Source organism: Bos javanicus, chromosome 23, assembly GCF_032452875.1.
Source record: "Bos javanicus breed banteng chromosome 23, ARS-OSU_banteng_1.0, whole genome shotgun sequence".
NCBI classification, from domain to species: Eukaryota; Metazoa; Chordata; class Mammalia; order Artiodactyla; family Bovidae; genus Bos; species Bos javanicus.
Genome location: NC_083890.1, coordinates 27,819,417 through 27,837,821, shown reverse-complemented (window position 1 = coordinate 27,837,821; position 18,405 = coordinate 27,819,417). Strand labels below are relative to the sequence as shown.

General features: G+C 45.3%; 3 protein-coding genes across 7 annotated transcripts in view; 1 reads left to right on the top strand and 2 right to left on the bottom strand.

The window, feature by feature from the left end:
- The window catches only part of LOC133236494 (MHC class I polypeptide-related sequence B-like), a 76,089-nt gene that overhangs the window by 27,002 nt on the left and 30,682 nt on the right, over window positions 1-18,405 (top strand). The gene's annotated exons all lie outside the window — the stretch shown is intronic.
- LOC133236496 (BOLA class I histocompatibility antigen, alpha chain BL3-7-like) overlaps window positions 11,210-18,405 on the bottom strand; it is a 47,325-nt gene continuing 40,129 nt past the window's right edge. Inside the window, exon 8 of the mRNA XM_061398552.1 lies at window positions 11,210-13,420. Coding sequence (XP_061254536.1) covers window positions 13,416-13,420 — 5 coding nt within the window. The 3' untranslated portion in view covers window positions 11,210-13,415. The remainder of the gene's footprint in view (window positions 13,421-18,405) is intronic.
- On the bottom strand, window positions 13,545-16,645 carry LOC133237045 (BOLA class I histocompatibility antigen, alpha chain BL3-6-like). The gene is made up of 8 exons (XM_061399378.1): window positions 16,389-16,645; window positions 15,792-16,061; window positions 15,344-15,619; window positions 14,464-14,739; window positions 14,214-14,347; window positions 14,010-14,037; window positions 13,769-13,801; window positions 13,545-13,630 (listed from the first exon to the last, which is right to left on the bottom strand). Exons 1-8 carry the CDS (start codon window positions 16,450-16,452, stop codon window positions 13,545-13,547), a joined length of 1,167 nt encoding a protein of 388 aa, XP_061255362.1. The 5' UTR covers window positions 16,453-16,645.

Sequence of the window (18,405 nt, the reverse complement as noted above, 5' to 3'; positions counted from 1 at the left end):
GCTTCCAGCAGCTCCAGCAGCTCAGTGGTTACAGAAGATACTTTAAAACGCGGATTTAAGGATGATGAATTCAGGAGACATAAGACTTTTATTCGTTTATTTTTAAAATGTATTTTACTGAAGTATAGTCGATTTACACTGTTGTGTTAATTTGTGCTGTACAGCAGTGTGACTCAGTTATACGTATATTTTTTTTCATATCTTTTCCATTATGGTTTATGAAGGAAAGATAAGAACTTTTAATACGTCAACCTGGACGTTATAAGAAAACTTTCCTTTTTTTTCCTGCAAGTAAATTGTAGTGAAAATAATTACTAGTGAAGTTTGCTGACATAATCTCTGTTATTGCTCTTTTACCTCAAAGCAAATGTCCATGTAGTGAACAGTCAAAGTATCTCAGTGATCCCAGGGGTTCCAGAGACCACACTCTGAGAACTGCGGTCCTAAATAAACCAGGGTGTCTCCCAACTGATCCCTGTCTTTCCCTCCTCTTTGTTTTGGAGATCTTCTTGAACTGGACTCCCTGCCTCCTTAAACCCAGTGGAAGGCCTTCTTCTGGGCTCCTCTCCAAGAGAACTGACCCCCTAGGAACTGATACCAGGGTGTAGCCTCAGTCTGGGAAGGGGAATCGGGGGACAGGTGTTTCCCCTTTGGAACTGGGAGCAGTTTGTTCCTAGAGGCCCTGCACACACTTATGACCTGGGTTGGTTTGGTTACACGCCAGCTTGATCTGTCTTCATATCCTGGACAGAAATCTGACATAGTGTCTAAGAGAAATAATAGTGACTCTTTCACCTCACGTGGTCTGATGCATCTGACTTAGGTCCACAAAGCATGAAGGCAGGCCTGTCCAACGGAATGTTCTGTGATGAAGGAATTGTTCTATATCTGTGCTCTCTAGTCAGGGAGACACTGGCTACATGTGGCTATTTCAGCACCTCACACATGAGTGTTGTGATGAGTACTTTTCTTTTATTTAATGAATCAGTTGTTCACATATTTGTATTTATTTGGTTGAAGTCTAGTTGATTTACAATGTTGTGTTAGTTTCTGCTGTATGGCAAAGTGACTCAGTTATACACGTTTATAGGTTCTTCTTTAGATCCTTTTCCATTATGATTCATTCCAGGATGTTGAATAGGTTTACCTGTGCTACCATTGTTTATCCATTTTATTTTTTAAAAATATTTATTTATTTACTTGGCTGCGTTGGGTCTTAGTTGCAACATACAGGATGTTCAGTGCATCATGAGGGATCTTTTTCATCCTGGTATGCGGGTTCAGTTACTCCAAGGCATGTGGGATCTTAGTGCCCTGCCCAGAGATTGAACCCTTTTGCCTTGCCTTGCAAGATGGATTCTTAACCACTGGATCACCAGGGAAGTCCCCTGTTCATCCGTTCTTTATGTAATGGTTTGCAGCTAACTAACCCCCAACCCCCACACCCCTCCCTCTTGGCAACCACAAGTCTGTTCTGTATCTGTGAGTCTGTGTCTCTTTTAATTTTATTTCATTCAAATATGACTAGTCGCCAGCATATCGGACAGTGTGTGTCTAGAATGTCCTTAACTTTCAGTCTCTCCCTCCCAAAAGTTATTCTGTGACTCATAGATTGATGCATATTAAAATACAGTCTTTATATGAGTATAGTGGGTTTGTCTATTTAAGGTACAGCCTTAAAATGCAGCATGCACAGAAAGTTCCATTAATATGTGTTTTGGCAACTAGAATGTTAAGCAGACATTAAGCAGACCATGGTATACCACCTTCAGGTTATAAGTGTTCAAACTGCCCATCACTGGAGCTAATTCTTGCTCTATTATACTGAGCTCTTGGTGATTTCCTTAACCTGGTAAGCATAAGTAGACACAGAAGTGTTCACTCAACCCAAGAGAAAGTGTTTGTTGAACACAACATAAATCAAGTACCTTGTAGGACTTGTACATACTTGCAACATTATGAAGCAGAAGATGTAACCTAAGGATCCACCACCTTAAAATTCTTTTATAAAAATATAATTTTATTTATTTATTTTTGGCTGTGCTGGGCATTGCTCTGTGGGCTTTTCTGTAGTTGTGGTGAGTGGGGGCTACTCTCTAGCTGTGGCACACAGCTTCTCGTTTCAGGGGTTTCTCTAGCTGGAAAGAACGGTTTCTATGGTATTCTTCTCCTTCTACACTTCCCCCTCAAATTCAAGCAATTCTTTTTTCCTTCACCTTTGGACTCTTGTCTCCTAGACAAAATATATATGACTATTTTACACTTGGGAAATGAAGAGTTGTATGACCCAAAGATGAAAAGTCATAAAAAGCCATAACTCTTCTCTGTGTTAATCAAACACTCACAAAGACACAAACATGTGCACCTATTCAAACTCAAAGACACAGAAACAATTTGACAGGACTTCCTGCTGGTCCAGTGGTTAAGAACTCGCCTGCCAGTGCAAGGTCCGCACCTTCAATCCCGGGTCAGGGAACTACGGTCCCACAGGACACTGAGCAGCTAAGCTGGCGTGGTGCGGCTATTGAAGTTCCGCTGCTCTGGAGCCCGTGTGCCACAGTCCATGTACGGCAAAGGAGAAGGAAGCTCCCTCGTGCTGCGACTAAGACCCAACGCAGCCAAACAAATACATATATTAAAAAAAAAAAAAAGAGTAAAGATGAGGGAAGGAGGTACAAGAGGGGACTGAGGAGGGAGGAGGAAGTGAGCTGACTCAGGAAGTGGCTTCTGGAGAGTACAGAGGGGAGCCCCTGAGATCTGAGCTCAACAGTTTAGAGAAGGTCCCAGCACCTGGGCAGCAGCCGGAAAACGAAAGTAAAGTAAAAGTAAATGCAACTAAATATCTCCTGTGTGAGGATTACAGTTCTTTTAACTTTGTCCTTTATCACTTTCAACCCTTTGTAACTTATTTTACAGTGAACCTTTATCATATCATGTGTTATACATATACATCATAATCAGAATTATAAAGCTTCCTTTAAATTTTGAAGAAAGAAGGCAGGTGGGTAGAAAAGTGAAGAGCTGGGGACATGAGGCTGGACGTCCTGGGCTCCGTGCCTGGGCTCCGGGCAGCGACTCACAGGGGCGTCTCTTCTCTTCTCAGGACGGAATTCTCTGTGGAGGCCAAGCAGAATCTTAACCTTCTTCTCAGAGGTGTGGTCGTCTGTTAGGACTTTGTCCCCTCTTTGATGCTTTTAAGACAGTTTTTGTATTTTCCATGGCATTTTCAGCTATTTTCTGTGGGAAGAACTGTCCGTACAAGTCAGCCCATCTTTTCCAGTGGTGGAATTTCTATGGCAGAACAGCTCAGTCAACATATGATGGGTCCTGGGCAGAGAATGTATGTGCTAACACGTGGCCTGAAGGGGATTGGTCAAGGGTTTTACAAGGGCAAGGTATGTTCAGCTCATTTTTCAAAAGCATTCTTTAACTCCACACAAGAGGATTGAGAAGATGCTCCGGCATAAACAAAATAACTAATTCATGTTCTCCCTCCATTCCCAGTCACCCAAGTCCTCTATTTAGAAACCACTGCAGTTAGGAATTCCTGATTTCTCTTCTCAGAAATGTACATCTAGACGTTAATGAATACTGTTCTGTCAGGGAAAGAGCTCAGGGCACAGACAGGAACAAATTATTTGCAAATTCACATATATGGAAAAGAACTTGCTTTAGAATATACATAGAACCATTACATTCAACAATATAAAAATAAACACCAATTTAATGAAAGAAAAGTCTGAACAGACACCTCCTCAAGATGATATGGAAATACATCCAAAAGGTGCTCAACATCACATGTTATGAAGACATGCAGATAAACACAGCAATGATACATCCTCACACACCTAGTAGAGTAGCTAGAAGCCAGGAACCGGTGATGCCAAGTGCTGACCAGGACATGGAGCAGCAGAAACCCTGGCTCACTGGGGCAGGAATAGGAAGCAGGGCAGTCGCTAGTAATGAGTCAGCAGTTTCTTATGAAGCTACACAGAGACTCTCCATCCCATCTGCTCATCAGTCTAGTACTTCTCCATCTCACTGGAAAACTTTTATTTGCACAAACCCCTGCACACCAGAGTTTATATCAGAGCGCCCCTTAAGTGTGGACTGCACATGGTACCTTCCTTCCATATTTCAAAGACTACAGTGTGGACAGTGAGGAAGTAAAAATAGAACTTCACAAGGAGAAACCGAGGAAATATATCTTAGGTGGGTGCTGAAGTGAATTTATTAGTGATATTCCAGTGGACAGTATAAACCCTTGATGTGTGGAGAATGTCACTTCATCCCTGTGGTCTTCTTTGCAAAAACCCAAGTCAACTAGAGAGACATTCCACACTATCCCTGAGCAATTCTCAAAAACATCCAGGTCATCACACAAAAAGGGAAGTCTGAGAGACTGTCTCGGCCAGAGGAGCCTGAAGGAGATATGATTCAGTTTCAGTTCAGTTCAGTCGCTCATTTGTATCCGACTCTTTGCGACCCCATGAATCGCAGCACGCCAGGCCTCCCTGTCCATCATCAACTCCCGGAGTTCACTCAGACTCACGTCCATCGAGTCGGTGATGCCATCCAGACATGATTAGAACCTAATTTATATCATTTGTCTTTGATACGATCTTGGGTCAGCCTCCATCCTCAGCCTCCCGCTCTCTCCCACCTCGGTTCCCTCCAGCCACCAGAGCAAACAGGGCTTGAGCATCCAGTACGTGCCAGGCTCTGTCCTGAGCACCTCCCATATCAACTCAACCAGCCCTCACCACATCCCTGAAACGTCACCCGTTTTGCAGATGCGGATGAGCACAGAGGGAAAATAACTTGTCTGGAGTAACACAGCTAGGAGGGTGGGGGAGGACATGCTGGGGTGAAGACTGCCCAGCTGGAGCCCCCACTCTCCAGTCTCCAGGGACCTGGTCCGTCCTGTGACACCACCACCCCGTCCAATATACACACACGACTCCTTATCAGCAGTTTCCCTCTATACAGACCACAGCTGCCCCATCAACTCCTGTTCATCCTCAAGGCTGCTTTCAAATGTCCTCTCCTCAGGAAGGACGTCTTGAGCTATTCCCAGACTACAGTGACGCCCTTGCTCTCTATCCCAAATGCCTATTTCCCAGCTGGACTATTTAGCATCAAAACACCCAGGGCAAGTTCTTGGACTACCCTAGTGGCTCAGCTGGTAAAAATTCTGCCTGCAATGTGGGAGACCTGGGTTCGATCCCTGGGTTGGGAAGATCCCCTAGAGAAGGGAAAGGCTACCCCCTCAATAGTCTGGAGAATTCCTGGACTATACAGTCCATGGGGTCGCAAAGAGTCAGACACAACTGAGCGACTTTCGCTTTCACCTAATGCATCCCCAGGGCCTGGCAGAGAGCATGTGCTAAATAAATATCATTTCAGTTAAAGAATTAATAAACGTCCTCAAAACATCATTGGGATTCCCACGTGTCCCTAGTGGTAAAGAACTCGCTGGCCAATGCAGGAGGCGTTAAGAGACGTGGGTTTAATCTCTGGATTGGGAAGATCCCCTGGAGGAGGGCAAGGCAACCCACTCCAGTGTTCTGGAGAAGCCCGTGGACAGAGGAGCCTGGCAGGCTACAGTCTATGGGGTTGCAAAGATTCGGACATGACTGTGTGACCTAGCGTGCACGCACACAAAGAGTCATTAGGGAGAACTTCATGTTTATAGTATTGCTTGGCTGAAATATTTGGACCAACCTTCCCACTTAATAGCCTTTTTTTCCCCCCTGATGAGATATAATTTGCTTAAAAATAGACTCTTCATATTTGAAGAGTGTTATCTGAAGGCTAAAAAATTCTGTCTGACCACAGAATTCAAAAATTGGTCATTTCCGTAGAAGCATCAGAGAGACAGAATTGGGTTCATCATAAGGTATTGTTTTTATTAACAATTACAATTACACAGGAATCAGCTTCTTTGGTAGCAGCTGAATTCTCCATCACTAAAGGACTTCAACTATTCCCTCTGGATGTTGTATAGAGAAGGGTGATGTTGTGAGAGGATTAACCCCATGGTCTGAGGCCCCCTTCCTCTCTGAAGGTGCCATAGCGATGGAACACTGAGCTGGTTGTCTCAGGACCTGGCTTCCACCAGCTGTGTGATCCTGGGCTGGGCACTTCTGAGTCTCATTCCAAACACTTGATACTTAAGCTGTGATTATATCTGACTGACTTCAGAGTAATAAATGGAATAAATTGGATAGTACATGTACATTTTTGTTTTCTTTTCTTCTTTTTTTGCATCATAACAGCCAAAATCAGCTCTTTTCCTTCTTCCTTTTCTGATTGCACACCACATACCAACAACAACAGCAAATAATTTTTTAAATGGAAAAAATTCACCCGCAGTCTCACTACCTAATATGATAATAGTACCTTCTCCATTCTCTTCCAGTGTGACTGATCTCCGTTCGTCTCCAAGGCAAACCATTCAATATCACAGTAATCCAAGTCTATGCCCCAACCAGTAACGCTGAAGTAGCTGAAGTTGAACGGTTCTATGAAGACCTACAAGACCTTTTAGAACCAAAAAAGATGTCCTTTTCATTATAGGGGACTGGAACGCAAAAGTAGGAAGTCAAGAAACACCTGGAGTAACAGGTAAATTTGGCCTTGGAATACAGAATGAAGCAGGGCAAAGACTAATAGAGTTTTGCCAAGAAAATGCACCGGTCATAGCAAACACCCTCTTCCAACAACACAAGAGAAGACTCTACACATGAACATCACCAGATGGTCAACACCGAAATCAGATTGATTATATTCTTGGCAGCCAAAGATGGAGAAGCTCTATACAGTCAGCAAAAACAAGACCAGGAGCTGACTGTGGCTCAGACCATCCATGAACTCCTTATTGCCAAATTCAGACTGAAATTGAATAAAGTAGGGAAAACCACTAGACCATTCCTGTATGACCTAAATCAAATCCCTTATGATTATACAGTGGAAGTCAGAAATAGATTTAAGGGACTAGATCTGATAGATTGCCTGATGAACTATGGACTGAGGTTCATGACACTGTACAGGAGACAGGGATCAAGACCATCCCCATGGAAAAGAAATGCAAAAAAGAAAATGGCTGTCTGGGGAGGCCTTACAAATAGCTATGAAAAGAAGAGAAGTGAAAAGCAAAGGAGAAAAGGAAAGATATAAGCATCTGAATGCAGAGTTCCAAAGAATAGCAAGAAGAGATAAGAAAGCCTTCCTCAGCGATCAATGCAAAGAAGTAGAGGAAAACAACAGAATGGGAAAGACTAGAGATCTCTTCAAGAAAATTAGAGATACCAAGGGAACATTTCATGCAAAGATGGGCTCGATAAAGGACAGAAATGGTATGGACCTAACAGAAGCAGAAGATATGAAGAAGAGGTGGCAAGAATACAGAGGAACTGTACAAAAAAAGATCTTCACAACCCAGATAATCACGATGGTGTGATCACTCATCTAGAGCCAGACATCCTGGAATGTGAAGTCAAGTGGGCCTTAGAAAGCATCACTATTAACAAAGCTAGTGGCAGTGATGGAATTCCAGTTGGGCTATTCCAAATCCTGAAAGATGATGCTGTGAAAGTGTTGCACTCAATATGCCAGCAAATTTGGAGAACTCAGCAGTGGCCACAGGACTGGAAAAGGTCAGTTTTCATTGTAGTCCCAAAGAAAGGCAATGCCAAAGGATGCTCATACTACTGCACAATTGCACTCATCTCACATGCTAGTAAAGTAATGCTCAAAATTCTCCAAGCCAGGCTTCAGCAATACGTGAACCGTGAACTTGCAGATGTTCAAGCTGGTTTTAGAAAAGGCAGAGGAACCAGAGACCAAATTGCCAACATCCGCTGGATCATTGAAAAGCAAGAGAGTTCCAGAAAAACATCTATTTCTGCTTTATTGACTATGCCAAAGCCTTTGACTGCGTGGATCACAATAAACTGTGGAAAATTCTTCAAGAGATGGGAATACCAGACCACCTGACCTGCCTCTTGAGAAATGTGTATGCAGGTCAGGAAGCAACAGTTAGAACTGGACATGGAACAACAGACTGGTTCCAAATAGGAAAAGGAGTTCGTCAAGGCTGTATATTGTCACCCTGCTTATTTACCTTCTATGCAGAGTACATCATGAGAAACGCTGGGCTGGAAGAAGCACAAGCTGGATCAAGATTGCCGGGAGAAATATCAATAACCTCAGATATGCAGATGACACCACCCTTATGGCAGATTCCATATAGATGTATTTATTATTATTATTATTTTGAAGTTAGTTGATTTAAAATATAACACATCCTTCTTGCAGTCTCCATTTCTTCATCTATGAAGTGAGACATCTAGTGTTTCTTTCCAGTCGTGTTTGGGATGATTAAAAGTGTTAATATATTTGAGGTGGTTGCAGCTGCATCACCTTTTTAATTATAGTACAGCGCATGGATAATAAATTATTACCAATAAGCATTTTCTGCCAGTTAAGCATTAACTTTCATCCTCATTCATTTTCTTGTGTGATTGTTTAATCAAAGGCATACTTGTCTGTAAATTAAGAAGTCAAATATCTGTGCATGATTTCTCATGATACAGACTCTTATTATAATCCTGATTCTTCTCAATTTCTGCTTTCCCGTTGGTGACCACTTTGAATACTTTTTAGCTGATTCTTTTGGCTTTTATTTCCAAATCTCTAAACACGATGCCTTGTTAGAACTGCTGCTTGATTTTTCCATCACAGCCACTGTCTGCCGCATCACACAGTGGCTGATGCAATAGTTGATGGTCATTGTTTTTTGCACGCTTCCCATTCCTTCAGCTCCCACTTTCTTTACATATTGATCATACTTAGTTCATTCAGCTTTTTCTTTCCCATGACTATTATACTTGTCAAGTAAAAAGATGCTCAACTTAAGATGTGAGTTAAGTTTTATTTGGGGCAAAATGAGGACTGAAGCCTGGGAGACAGCACCTCAGATAGCTCTGAGAAACAGCTCCACAGAGGTAGGGAAGGAAGGTCAGTATATATGATTTTGGTGAAGGGGGGAGTTCAGTGCAATCAAGCTTATCTTCCAAAGGTTTTCTGCTAGTCACAAGGAGCTGATCTCACCATGAAAGGATTTAATGCTTTTCTACATATGAGGAAGTGAAGCGAACCAAAGGACTAGAAAAGGTCAGTTTTCATTCCAATCCCTAAGAAGGACAATGCCAAAGAATGTTTAAACTACCATACAGTTGTACTCATTTCACATGCTAGCAAAATTAGGCTCAGAATTCTTCAAGCTAGGCGTCAGCAGTATGTGAACTGAGAAATTCCAGATGTACAAGCTGGGTTTAGAAAAGGCAGAGGAACCAGAGATCAAATTGCCAGCATTTGTTGGATCACAGAGAAAGCAAGGGAATTCCAGAAAAACACCTACTTCTGCTTCATTGACTACGCTAAAGCCTTTGACTGTGTGGATCACAACAAACCGTGGAATGGTCTCAAAGAGATGGGAACACCAGACCATATTACTTGTCTCCTGAAAACCTGTATGCAAGTCAAGAAGCAACAGGTAGAACCTGATACAGAACTACAGACTGACTTAAAATTGGGAAAGGAGGATAATTAGGTTGTACATTGTCACCCTGCTTATTTAACTTATATGCAGAATACATCAGGCAAAATGCCAGGCTGGATGAACCACAAGTTGGAATCAAGATTGCCAGGAGAAATAAATATCAACAACCTTAGATAAGGAGATGATACCATTTTAATGGCAGGAAGTGAAGAAGAGGAACTTAAGAGGCAGGAAGAACTAAAGAGCCTGTTGATGAGTGTGAAAGAGGAGAGTGAAAAAGCTGGCTTAAAACTCAACATTTAAAAAACTAAGATCATGGCATCCAGTCCCATCACTTCAAGGCAAATAGAAGGGGGAAAAGTGGAAGCAGTGACAGATTTTATTTTCTTGGGCTCCAAAATCACTGCAGACAGACTGCAGTCATGAAATTAAAAGACGCTTGCTCCTTGGAAGGGAAACCATGACTAACTTTGACAGCGTATTAAAAAAGCAGAGACATCACTTAGCCAACAAAGATACATATTGTCATAGTTATGGTTTTTGCAGTAGTCATGTACAAATGGAGAGTTGGACCACGAAGAAACCTGAGGGCGAAGGAATTGATGCTTTCAAATTGTGGTTCTGGATAAGGCTCTTGAGAGTCTCCTGGACAGCAAGGAGATCAAACAAGTCAATTCTAAAGGAAATCAACCCTGAATACTCATGGGAAGGACTGATGGTAAAGTTGAAACTCTGATACCTTGGCCACCTGAAGAGAAGAGCCAAATCTTTGGAAAAGACCCTGATGCTGGGAAAGATAGAAGGTAAAAGGAAAAGGTGGAGACAGAGGATGAGATGATTAGATAGCATCACTGAGCCAATGGACAGGATCTTGAGCAAACTCCGGGAGATAGCGAAGGACAGGGATGCCCAGCACACTGCAGTCCATAGGGTCACAAAGAGTCAGACACGACTTAGAGACTGAACAACAGGAACGGATATGAGATGCAGGAACTGAGATCACAAAATCAGTTCTTGAAAATAATCTCTCTAAAGACCCATTCCACTAGCTTCCCTGGAGCACAAAGGGCCTCATTCTCCTCCCTGTGTGTCGAAGGTCAAAGCTGTAGCAGCCCGGGAGTCAGTCTCTGGAGAGGCAGATGGCAGACGCCCTCAGCAAGTGCCAATTCTAGCTGACACACTCGTGTGTAAACTCTCTTACCGCTCACTTTCTGCACAACCTCTTGTTCTCCCTGAGTTAACACTTGCCTTTGTGCTTGCTGATTACGTTCTATGAAGCTCTCAGGAATTCAGCTCTAATGACTCCCCTGTTTGCATGACTCTTTCAAGAAGCGTGGCTACTTTGGATATTCCATCACTTTTTCCTTTTTTGGAAATGTCGTCCTGGACCCTGCTGACGTGCTCCCACCTGGTCTGGATTCTTCTGCATCTGGAGCAAGCCATCCTCCTAGGATCTCCCTCCACCACCATCTGGGCAGCACTTTAAAGTGCTGTGGATACTGCATAGCACAGGGAACTCTACCCAGCACTCTCAACAATCATCATCTCAACAATCATCACTGGATTGTACAGCAGGAAGTGACACAGCATTGTAAACCAATTACACTCCATTGAAAACAAAACAAACAAGTAAGCAAGCAGACGTCTACCCCGGATGGCATTTATTAGTCACTTGTTCTTTCAGCCAAACCCGAGTGCCTGCATTGTCCCAGGTCAAGTTCCAGTTCCAGATCTTTGCTCTAACAATTGAAATTTGACATTCTTGTCCATCCCTTTCTCCCCCTCACCTGATTAGGAGCATTTCCACATTAGGAGAATTCCACACTGAAAGAGTCTTGGTAGGAGGCAGAGACCACCTTCCTCCATTAAAGAAGAAAACCCACTTTCCCACATATTCTTGCCAGAGCACACAGCATGATGCTGAGGTGACCACATGTCAGACTCTACTCAGGATGTTGTGACACAGAGAAGCTGAACTATGCAGGATGCATCTGACAAGGGTGTCGAGAGTGGGAGTCACACCACCTCCAGTTGTCAGGAGCCTCAGTGATGGCCGTCCTCAGCGCGGGGTCCACGCCCAGCACGAGGGGCTCACGGTGTGAGCAGTGACACTGTGCCCCAGCAGGGCCGAAAGTTCCTTTGTGGGACCTGGCCTGGAGTGGACACTGGATCCTGTCCCCGTGGAGCCATATATATATAGTACTGTATGTCTAACTTTATTTGGATCCCATTGTTAGCTCCAAGAATAAGTGAGCAGAACTCAACCTGGAGAATAGTGTCAGAGAGCAAGGATTTCATTACGCTGAACTGTGAACCACTGCCTAAGTCTTCAGGTGGAATAAGAACTACATTATTTCTCAACATCACACCTAATAATTGACAATATAGGTATTCCCTTTTCTTTCGGAAGGAAAAAAAAAGCTTTTAAATGTGGATTTAAGACCCCTCTCTGGCCACTCGCTTTCATATACCTCATGGGTTCCCATATTGGCTGATCACCAGAATTGCTTGTGGGGCTTCTTATGAAACGCTCAGCCTCTCTCCAGAACCACCTTCTCAGAGTATTAGGACAAGACCAAGGGATTGCTTCTTTAACAACCTCTGTGTGTGAGGCTGATACACAACATCTGGGAATCCTGGTCTACGTTCGTTCTTGCTACTAAAAGTGTGATCTGAAGACCAGCAGCATCAGCACCAACCTTATTACAAATGCAGATTCTCAGGCTCTACTCCCGACTGTCTAGATTTAATACGGGTCCAGGGGAGCACCGTCATCCCCACCCTGGACACCGCACTAATCCTACAGGCTCCTCCACTGCATCACTCACCCTTCACCTCCTGATTCTGCTCAGCAGTTAGACTGATGCTTCTAACGAGCAGTCACACCAGGTCATCTTCTAGTCAAACCATCTTATGAGTGCACATCTTTCACAGACATAAGACACCTTCTAATATGCTGAAGGCCCACATGATCTGGCCAGACACCAGATCTCATGTCAATTCCTCGCTCCTCCAGCCACACCTGCCTCTGGCTCTTCCTTGAACACACATACTCTCCTGCCCTCCTGCATTTGCACTGGAGGCTCCTCTGCCTGGAGAGGACTCCCCCCAGACATGCTTGTGGACATTCTTTCATGTCCTTCACATCTTTACTCAAAGGTCATCTCCTCAACGAGGCCGATACTGAACACTCTAGTAAAACAGCCACATTTCCTGTACCCACATACTTATACTCTGGGTCACCTTCCTCAGAGCACTTGCCAAATCTCTAGGCAGACACTTCCCTCACTTATTAGGCTCACTCTGCCCCCCTCACCAGAACACACTGCCCGAGGCCAACAAAGGGTGTCTGCTGTTAGTTCACTGAGGTTTCACTGATGCAAAAATAGAGCATCCTCTATCTGGCACACAACAAATACCAGATGAAGGAACGATCAGTGTAGACGCCTCTGTATTCCATCTTCATTAATGTGGACTCAGGCCACTTGCTCTCTCGCGGAAGCTACAGCACATCATCCACTCACACTGACATCAGTGCTGCCTGTGCTTTCCCCAGAGCTGATCAGCCCTCCCTCCCACACCCACCAGTCTGCACTCTACACATAATGATATTTTCTCTTCAGAAAAGATCCCAGGGGCACAGGTCGCATATTCTTCCTGCTGTGACTATTAGGCAGCACTTTTTAATTCCAGAAGTTTGTTCTGGAAGAGGTCAGCAGTCTCGCCACCTCTTCATGTTACACTAATAGGAGCACAGACACCTTCAGATGCAGCTGCAGAAAGAGGGGTCTGGGGATCTGACGTCGCAAAGTGGGACCAAGCATCACTCAGTCCCCACAAGGCAGCTGTCTCACACTGTGAGAGAAAAGAATCAGGAAGCAGTTCAGTCAGTCATGTAAGCGCTGACATTCTCCACAGCCCCCCACACGCTCACATGTCCCACTCAGAGACCCCCGCCATCCAGTGTGTCCCCTCTGCCCTAACCCCTCTCCCAATCTAGACGCCCCAGGGTCTCACCTTTAGGAACCATGAGAGACACATCAGAGCCCTGGGCACTGTCACTGCCTGGGGAGAACAAGACCAGAGTGTGGTCAGAACCCACAGGAGAGAAACTGGAGAAGGCACTTTGAGGAGGGTGAGTCCCGCATGGCCTCCCGTTTGCACCCGCACAAGGGTCTCAGGAATCACCCCCTCCGTACTTACTTGCAGACTGGGTGTAGCCCTTTCCTATTTGACCTGTGAGAAGAAAGTATCATGTGAGCAACCAGGGAGACGACTGAGTCATGAGATCCTAGAACTCCCTAGTCCTGGACAACAAAGAACTTTTCAGAACCGTGATTAAAAATCCAGGACAGTCTCAGGAACATGAAGGAAGGAGACCTGGGGGGACTGGACTAGCTGCCCTCCTGGAGGTCTGTCCTCAGCAGGGACATTCCCTCCTGACCTTCAAATGCTGAGAAACAGGCCTCCAACTGGAATTATGAAGATGAAAAATGTGTCTTTCACTTTCACATGTACTTTACAAAAGGGTCAGTCTTAGCATCAGCTCAGATTCCACAAGTGTGTGGAGGGTACTTTCCAGTAAAGAGGCAGGGAACTTCCACCTGGGCCAGAATCTTGCCCAGTGAGACAAAAAAAAAAAAAAAACAGATCCCTCCCTCCTTTCCCTACCTGAGTGCTTCTTCCTCCAAATCACAGCTCCAGTCACCACAGCTCCAGTGACCATGAGGAGAACCAGGCCAACAATGATGTCCATGATGGGGATGGAGGGCTGAGGAGGTTCTGTGGAAGAAAGGGAAGGAGCCCAGACTTCAGGCTTCAGTCCTGACCTTGCTGATCGTGTCCAGAAGGGCTCCTGCCTTATCTGAGAGGAAGCTCCATTCCAACCCCGTCCTTACTCCATCGCAGGGAGAGGGGCTCCTGAAGCCCCTCGTGCTGCACGTGGCACGTGTATCTCTGCTCTTCTCCAGAAGGCACCACCAGGGCCGCCCACTTCTGGAAGGTTCCATCCCCTGAAGGCCTGGTCTCCACAAGCTCCATGTCCTGAGTCTGGTCCTCCCCGTCACGCTGCCAGGTCAGTGAGATCTCCTCAGGGTAGAAGCCCAGGGCCCAGCACCTCAGGGTGACCTCACGGTCAGAGATGGGGTGATGGGCCACATGTGTCTTTGGAGGGTCTGAAGAGGAAGAATCAGAAAATTCACATTCCATGGGCCACTGAAGCAGTACCAGATGACCATGCTGAGAATGGACGAGATAATGGGTTTGAACAGAAGCAGCAGAAACACCAGACACCAACCTGGACTCCCGGATTGGGAAAAACTCCTAGTTCTTGGAAAGTTCTGGAGTCAGGGTGAGTGCCAAGGTAGGAGACTCCATGGAAGGGGAAATGACAGAGTAATGGTCCTGATTTGGGTGGAGGCTGAATGCCTCAGAAAAGTTGGAGTCTGGCCTCCTAAGATGGTCTCAGGGTGAGAACAGGCCTTGAGAGATAAAGTCATGGTTCACAAGATGGCAGTCAGGGTCAAAGGGCACCACTGACCAGTTACTTCAGGGGTGGTTTTCTGCTTCTCCAAAAACACTGACTGCTTTAACTGTCCTTCAGAGAAATGGGGCCACTGGTGTGTCACTGTCTTCTACAGAATATGAAAACCTGGGGGGATTCCCCCTCTCCAGACAAGAAGTTGGGGCGGTGTTCCCAGAAGGAGCCCATTTTCCTCTCCTCGTGGAAAGCCGGCTCCAGCCTGAGAGGAGATCAGGGAGGCCCGGTGCCCCTCATACCTGCGCGCAGCAGCGTGTCCTTTCCTGTCTCCAGGTGTCTAAGGAGCCACTGCACGCACTTGACCTCCAGGTAGTTCCGTTGGAACTCTGCCTCCCCGGAGGTTTCCCACTTGCGCTTGGTGATCTGAGCCACCGTGTTCGCCGCGGTCCAGGAGCGCAGGTCTTCGTTCAGGGCGAGGTAATCCGCACCGTCATAGGCGTTCTGCCAGATCCCGCGGAGGAGGCGCCCCTCCGGCCCCACGTCGCAGCCAAGCACCCACTGGAGGGTGTGAGACCCTGACCCGCCCCGACCACCCGCGGTGATTAAACTCAAACTGAAAATGAAACCGGATCAAGTCCCCGCCCCCCACTTCCCCAGGCTCCTTCCTCGGACCCAGAGATTCGGGGCGACCCCAGCCAGTCCCTGGGGATGGGGGTCGTGACTTGGACCCGGGCCCATCTCGCTCACCGGCCTCGCTCTGGTTGTAGAAACCGCGTATGGTGTTCAAGCCCGTTCGCAATCTCTGTTGAGCTTTCTTGGCATCTCTTGTCATCGCTTCCCAATATTCCGGGCCCTCCTGCTCCATCCAAGGCGCCCGCGGCTCCATTCTCGGATTCGGGGCGTCGCTGTCGAACCGCGCGAACTGTGTGTCGTCCACGTAGCCGACGGCAAAGAAACGCGGCTCCCCGAGGCCGGGCCGGGACACGCACGTGCAGAAATAGCTCAGGGAGTGGGAGCCTGGGGGCGGGGAGGGGTGAGACCCGGCCCGATGTTCCTCCTGGAGCGGGTCCCGGGTCAGAGGTGATGGGGCCGGGAGTGGGGAGGGGGCTGAGGGGCACGTGAGACCGAAAAGGTCGGAGAAGGACCGGGACTTCTTAGGGGAGAGAAAAGGGGGCGGGAAGCAGGGGAGGGATAGGACGGGACCAGGTGAGAGAGGACGGGCCTGGGCGAGGGCGGCGGCGTGGCTCCTTCCCTGGGGGTTCTGCCCATCCCACTCCCCCCGGCCCCCTGGCGGTCCCCTCGCCCTTTCCCGCAGAGGCCGTTCCCTCCCGACTCCGCACTCACCCGCCCAGGTCTCGGTCAGGACCAGGACCTCCGAGAGCAGCAGGAGGAGGGTTCGCGGCCCCATGACCTGTATCCTCCGGGTCTGGGGAGAAACCGAGTCCCGGCGGAGGAGGTGTGGGTAACGTTGGAGACTATAACGTGGAATCGCGGGGCCGCTGATTGGCTTCTAGAAACCAGACACCCAATGGAAGTGAGAACTAGGGCCGCGAAACGAGTGTCCGGCCGGAAAGGCACAACACAGTTCGCAAAAAGAAAGTGAAACTCGAGGAGTCTAGGGATTCCCCAACACAGTCCCGCCCCAAACAAGGCCCTTGACTCTGGGACGCTGAGGCTTTGAGAACCGCATCCGGTACCTGGGACTTTGCCCTGATCTCTCCTCTCGTGCACCGAGAACTCGGCAATCACACTCTCCCGAGTCCTCGCCCAGCGACTCTGTAGTCAGATATTTTCAGAACATTTTGGTCAGGATATTTATACAGTCCTACAAATTAGTGAGGACCCCTAGGATAATTTTGTTTATGTAGTTACTTCTGTCGATATTTTCCGTAGTAGAAATAACAGTTTAAACATTTTTAACTAATTTATTTAGAATAATGTTAATAACCCATGATTTTTACATGAAAAATAACTATTTCTCCAAATAAACTCTATAGTGGGAACAGTGGAAGTTTTTTCATTATTATATTTTTGCAAGTCTTTTCCTTGTCTCTCTCACTGGATTTTATATTTGTTTTGCGTTGAATCCGTTATTTTGATTGAAAATCTATGGAAATAAAAAGGACCATATATATGTAGGAGTAATATTTTTAATAACCTTTCCTGTTATTTATGGATGTTTATCTTTGATACAAAGCTAAAACTATGCAAGTAATAGTTTCTTAAAAGTTATTTTTTCAGTGGACCTGAAACAATATCACTATTTCCTATTCTGTTATATTAAAATCCATAAGCCTATTTTGCAGAGTGGATGTCACTTGTACTAATGTAAGATTTTTTAAAAGTAATTCATTGTTTCACTAAGTTTTATAGCTCTTCCAGTGTCATTCCTTCTTTCAAATAAAAATTGCATTCCATGAAAAAGAGAGTAGTTCAACTCATACAAATGATTTTCCTTGGGACATAGGACTGTGGAATGTAGCAGAAATGCTTGATGTATACTTCCCATGTCATCATAGAGGATAGTTCTTTTTAAGAAAAATAACTATTTGCTAGCATTTTGAGATACGACCATAAGCCTATTATTTTCCTAAAAGAAGCAGCTCATTTTGACAGTAGGGAAAACAACAGAGCAATATTTGTGCAAGGCATATATTAAGATTAGAACACCATTTTCTGAATTTTGCTTAAGCATGAAAAACTTGAAAGGCCGATATTCACACCAGTTTTTTTTTTTTTTTTAAGCATTGATAGTTTTTGATACTTTGAAATAGCAAACCAGGGAAACAGGAGAGCAACCTGTATTAAGTATTAGCAGTCAATAAAGTCTCAAGTGATGGTAAGACACTAGATACCAGGTAATCCAGAAAGATCTTTCTGAGGGAAAGAATTGCAAATGCAACATTTCTGAAGGAAGCATTAAAAATGGTTACAGCATATATGTCATTAAAATGTTATATCTCAAAATGAGAAAGCTGACATTCAGTTGACACAAAATAATTCTAGAAAAGAATGGAAGATTCATCAATATTAAATCTCATTAATAACATTAATGAGAAGATTATTAAGAAGAAGTGTCAAGAATATACTGAAGAACTCTACAAAACAGATCTTAAAGACCCATATAACCACGATGGACTATGGACGGAGGTTCATGTCATTGTACAGGAGACAGGGATCAAGACCATCCACATGGAAAAGAAATGCAAAAAAGCAAAATGCCTGTCTGGGGAGGCCTTACAAATAGCTGTGAAAAGAAGAGAAGTGAAATGCAAAGGAGAAAAGGAAAGATATAAGATATAAGACATGCAAATAAACACAGCAATGATACATCCTCACACACCTAGTAGAGTAGCTAGAA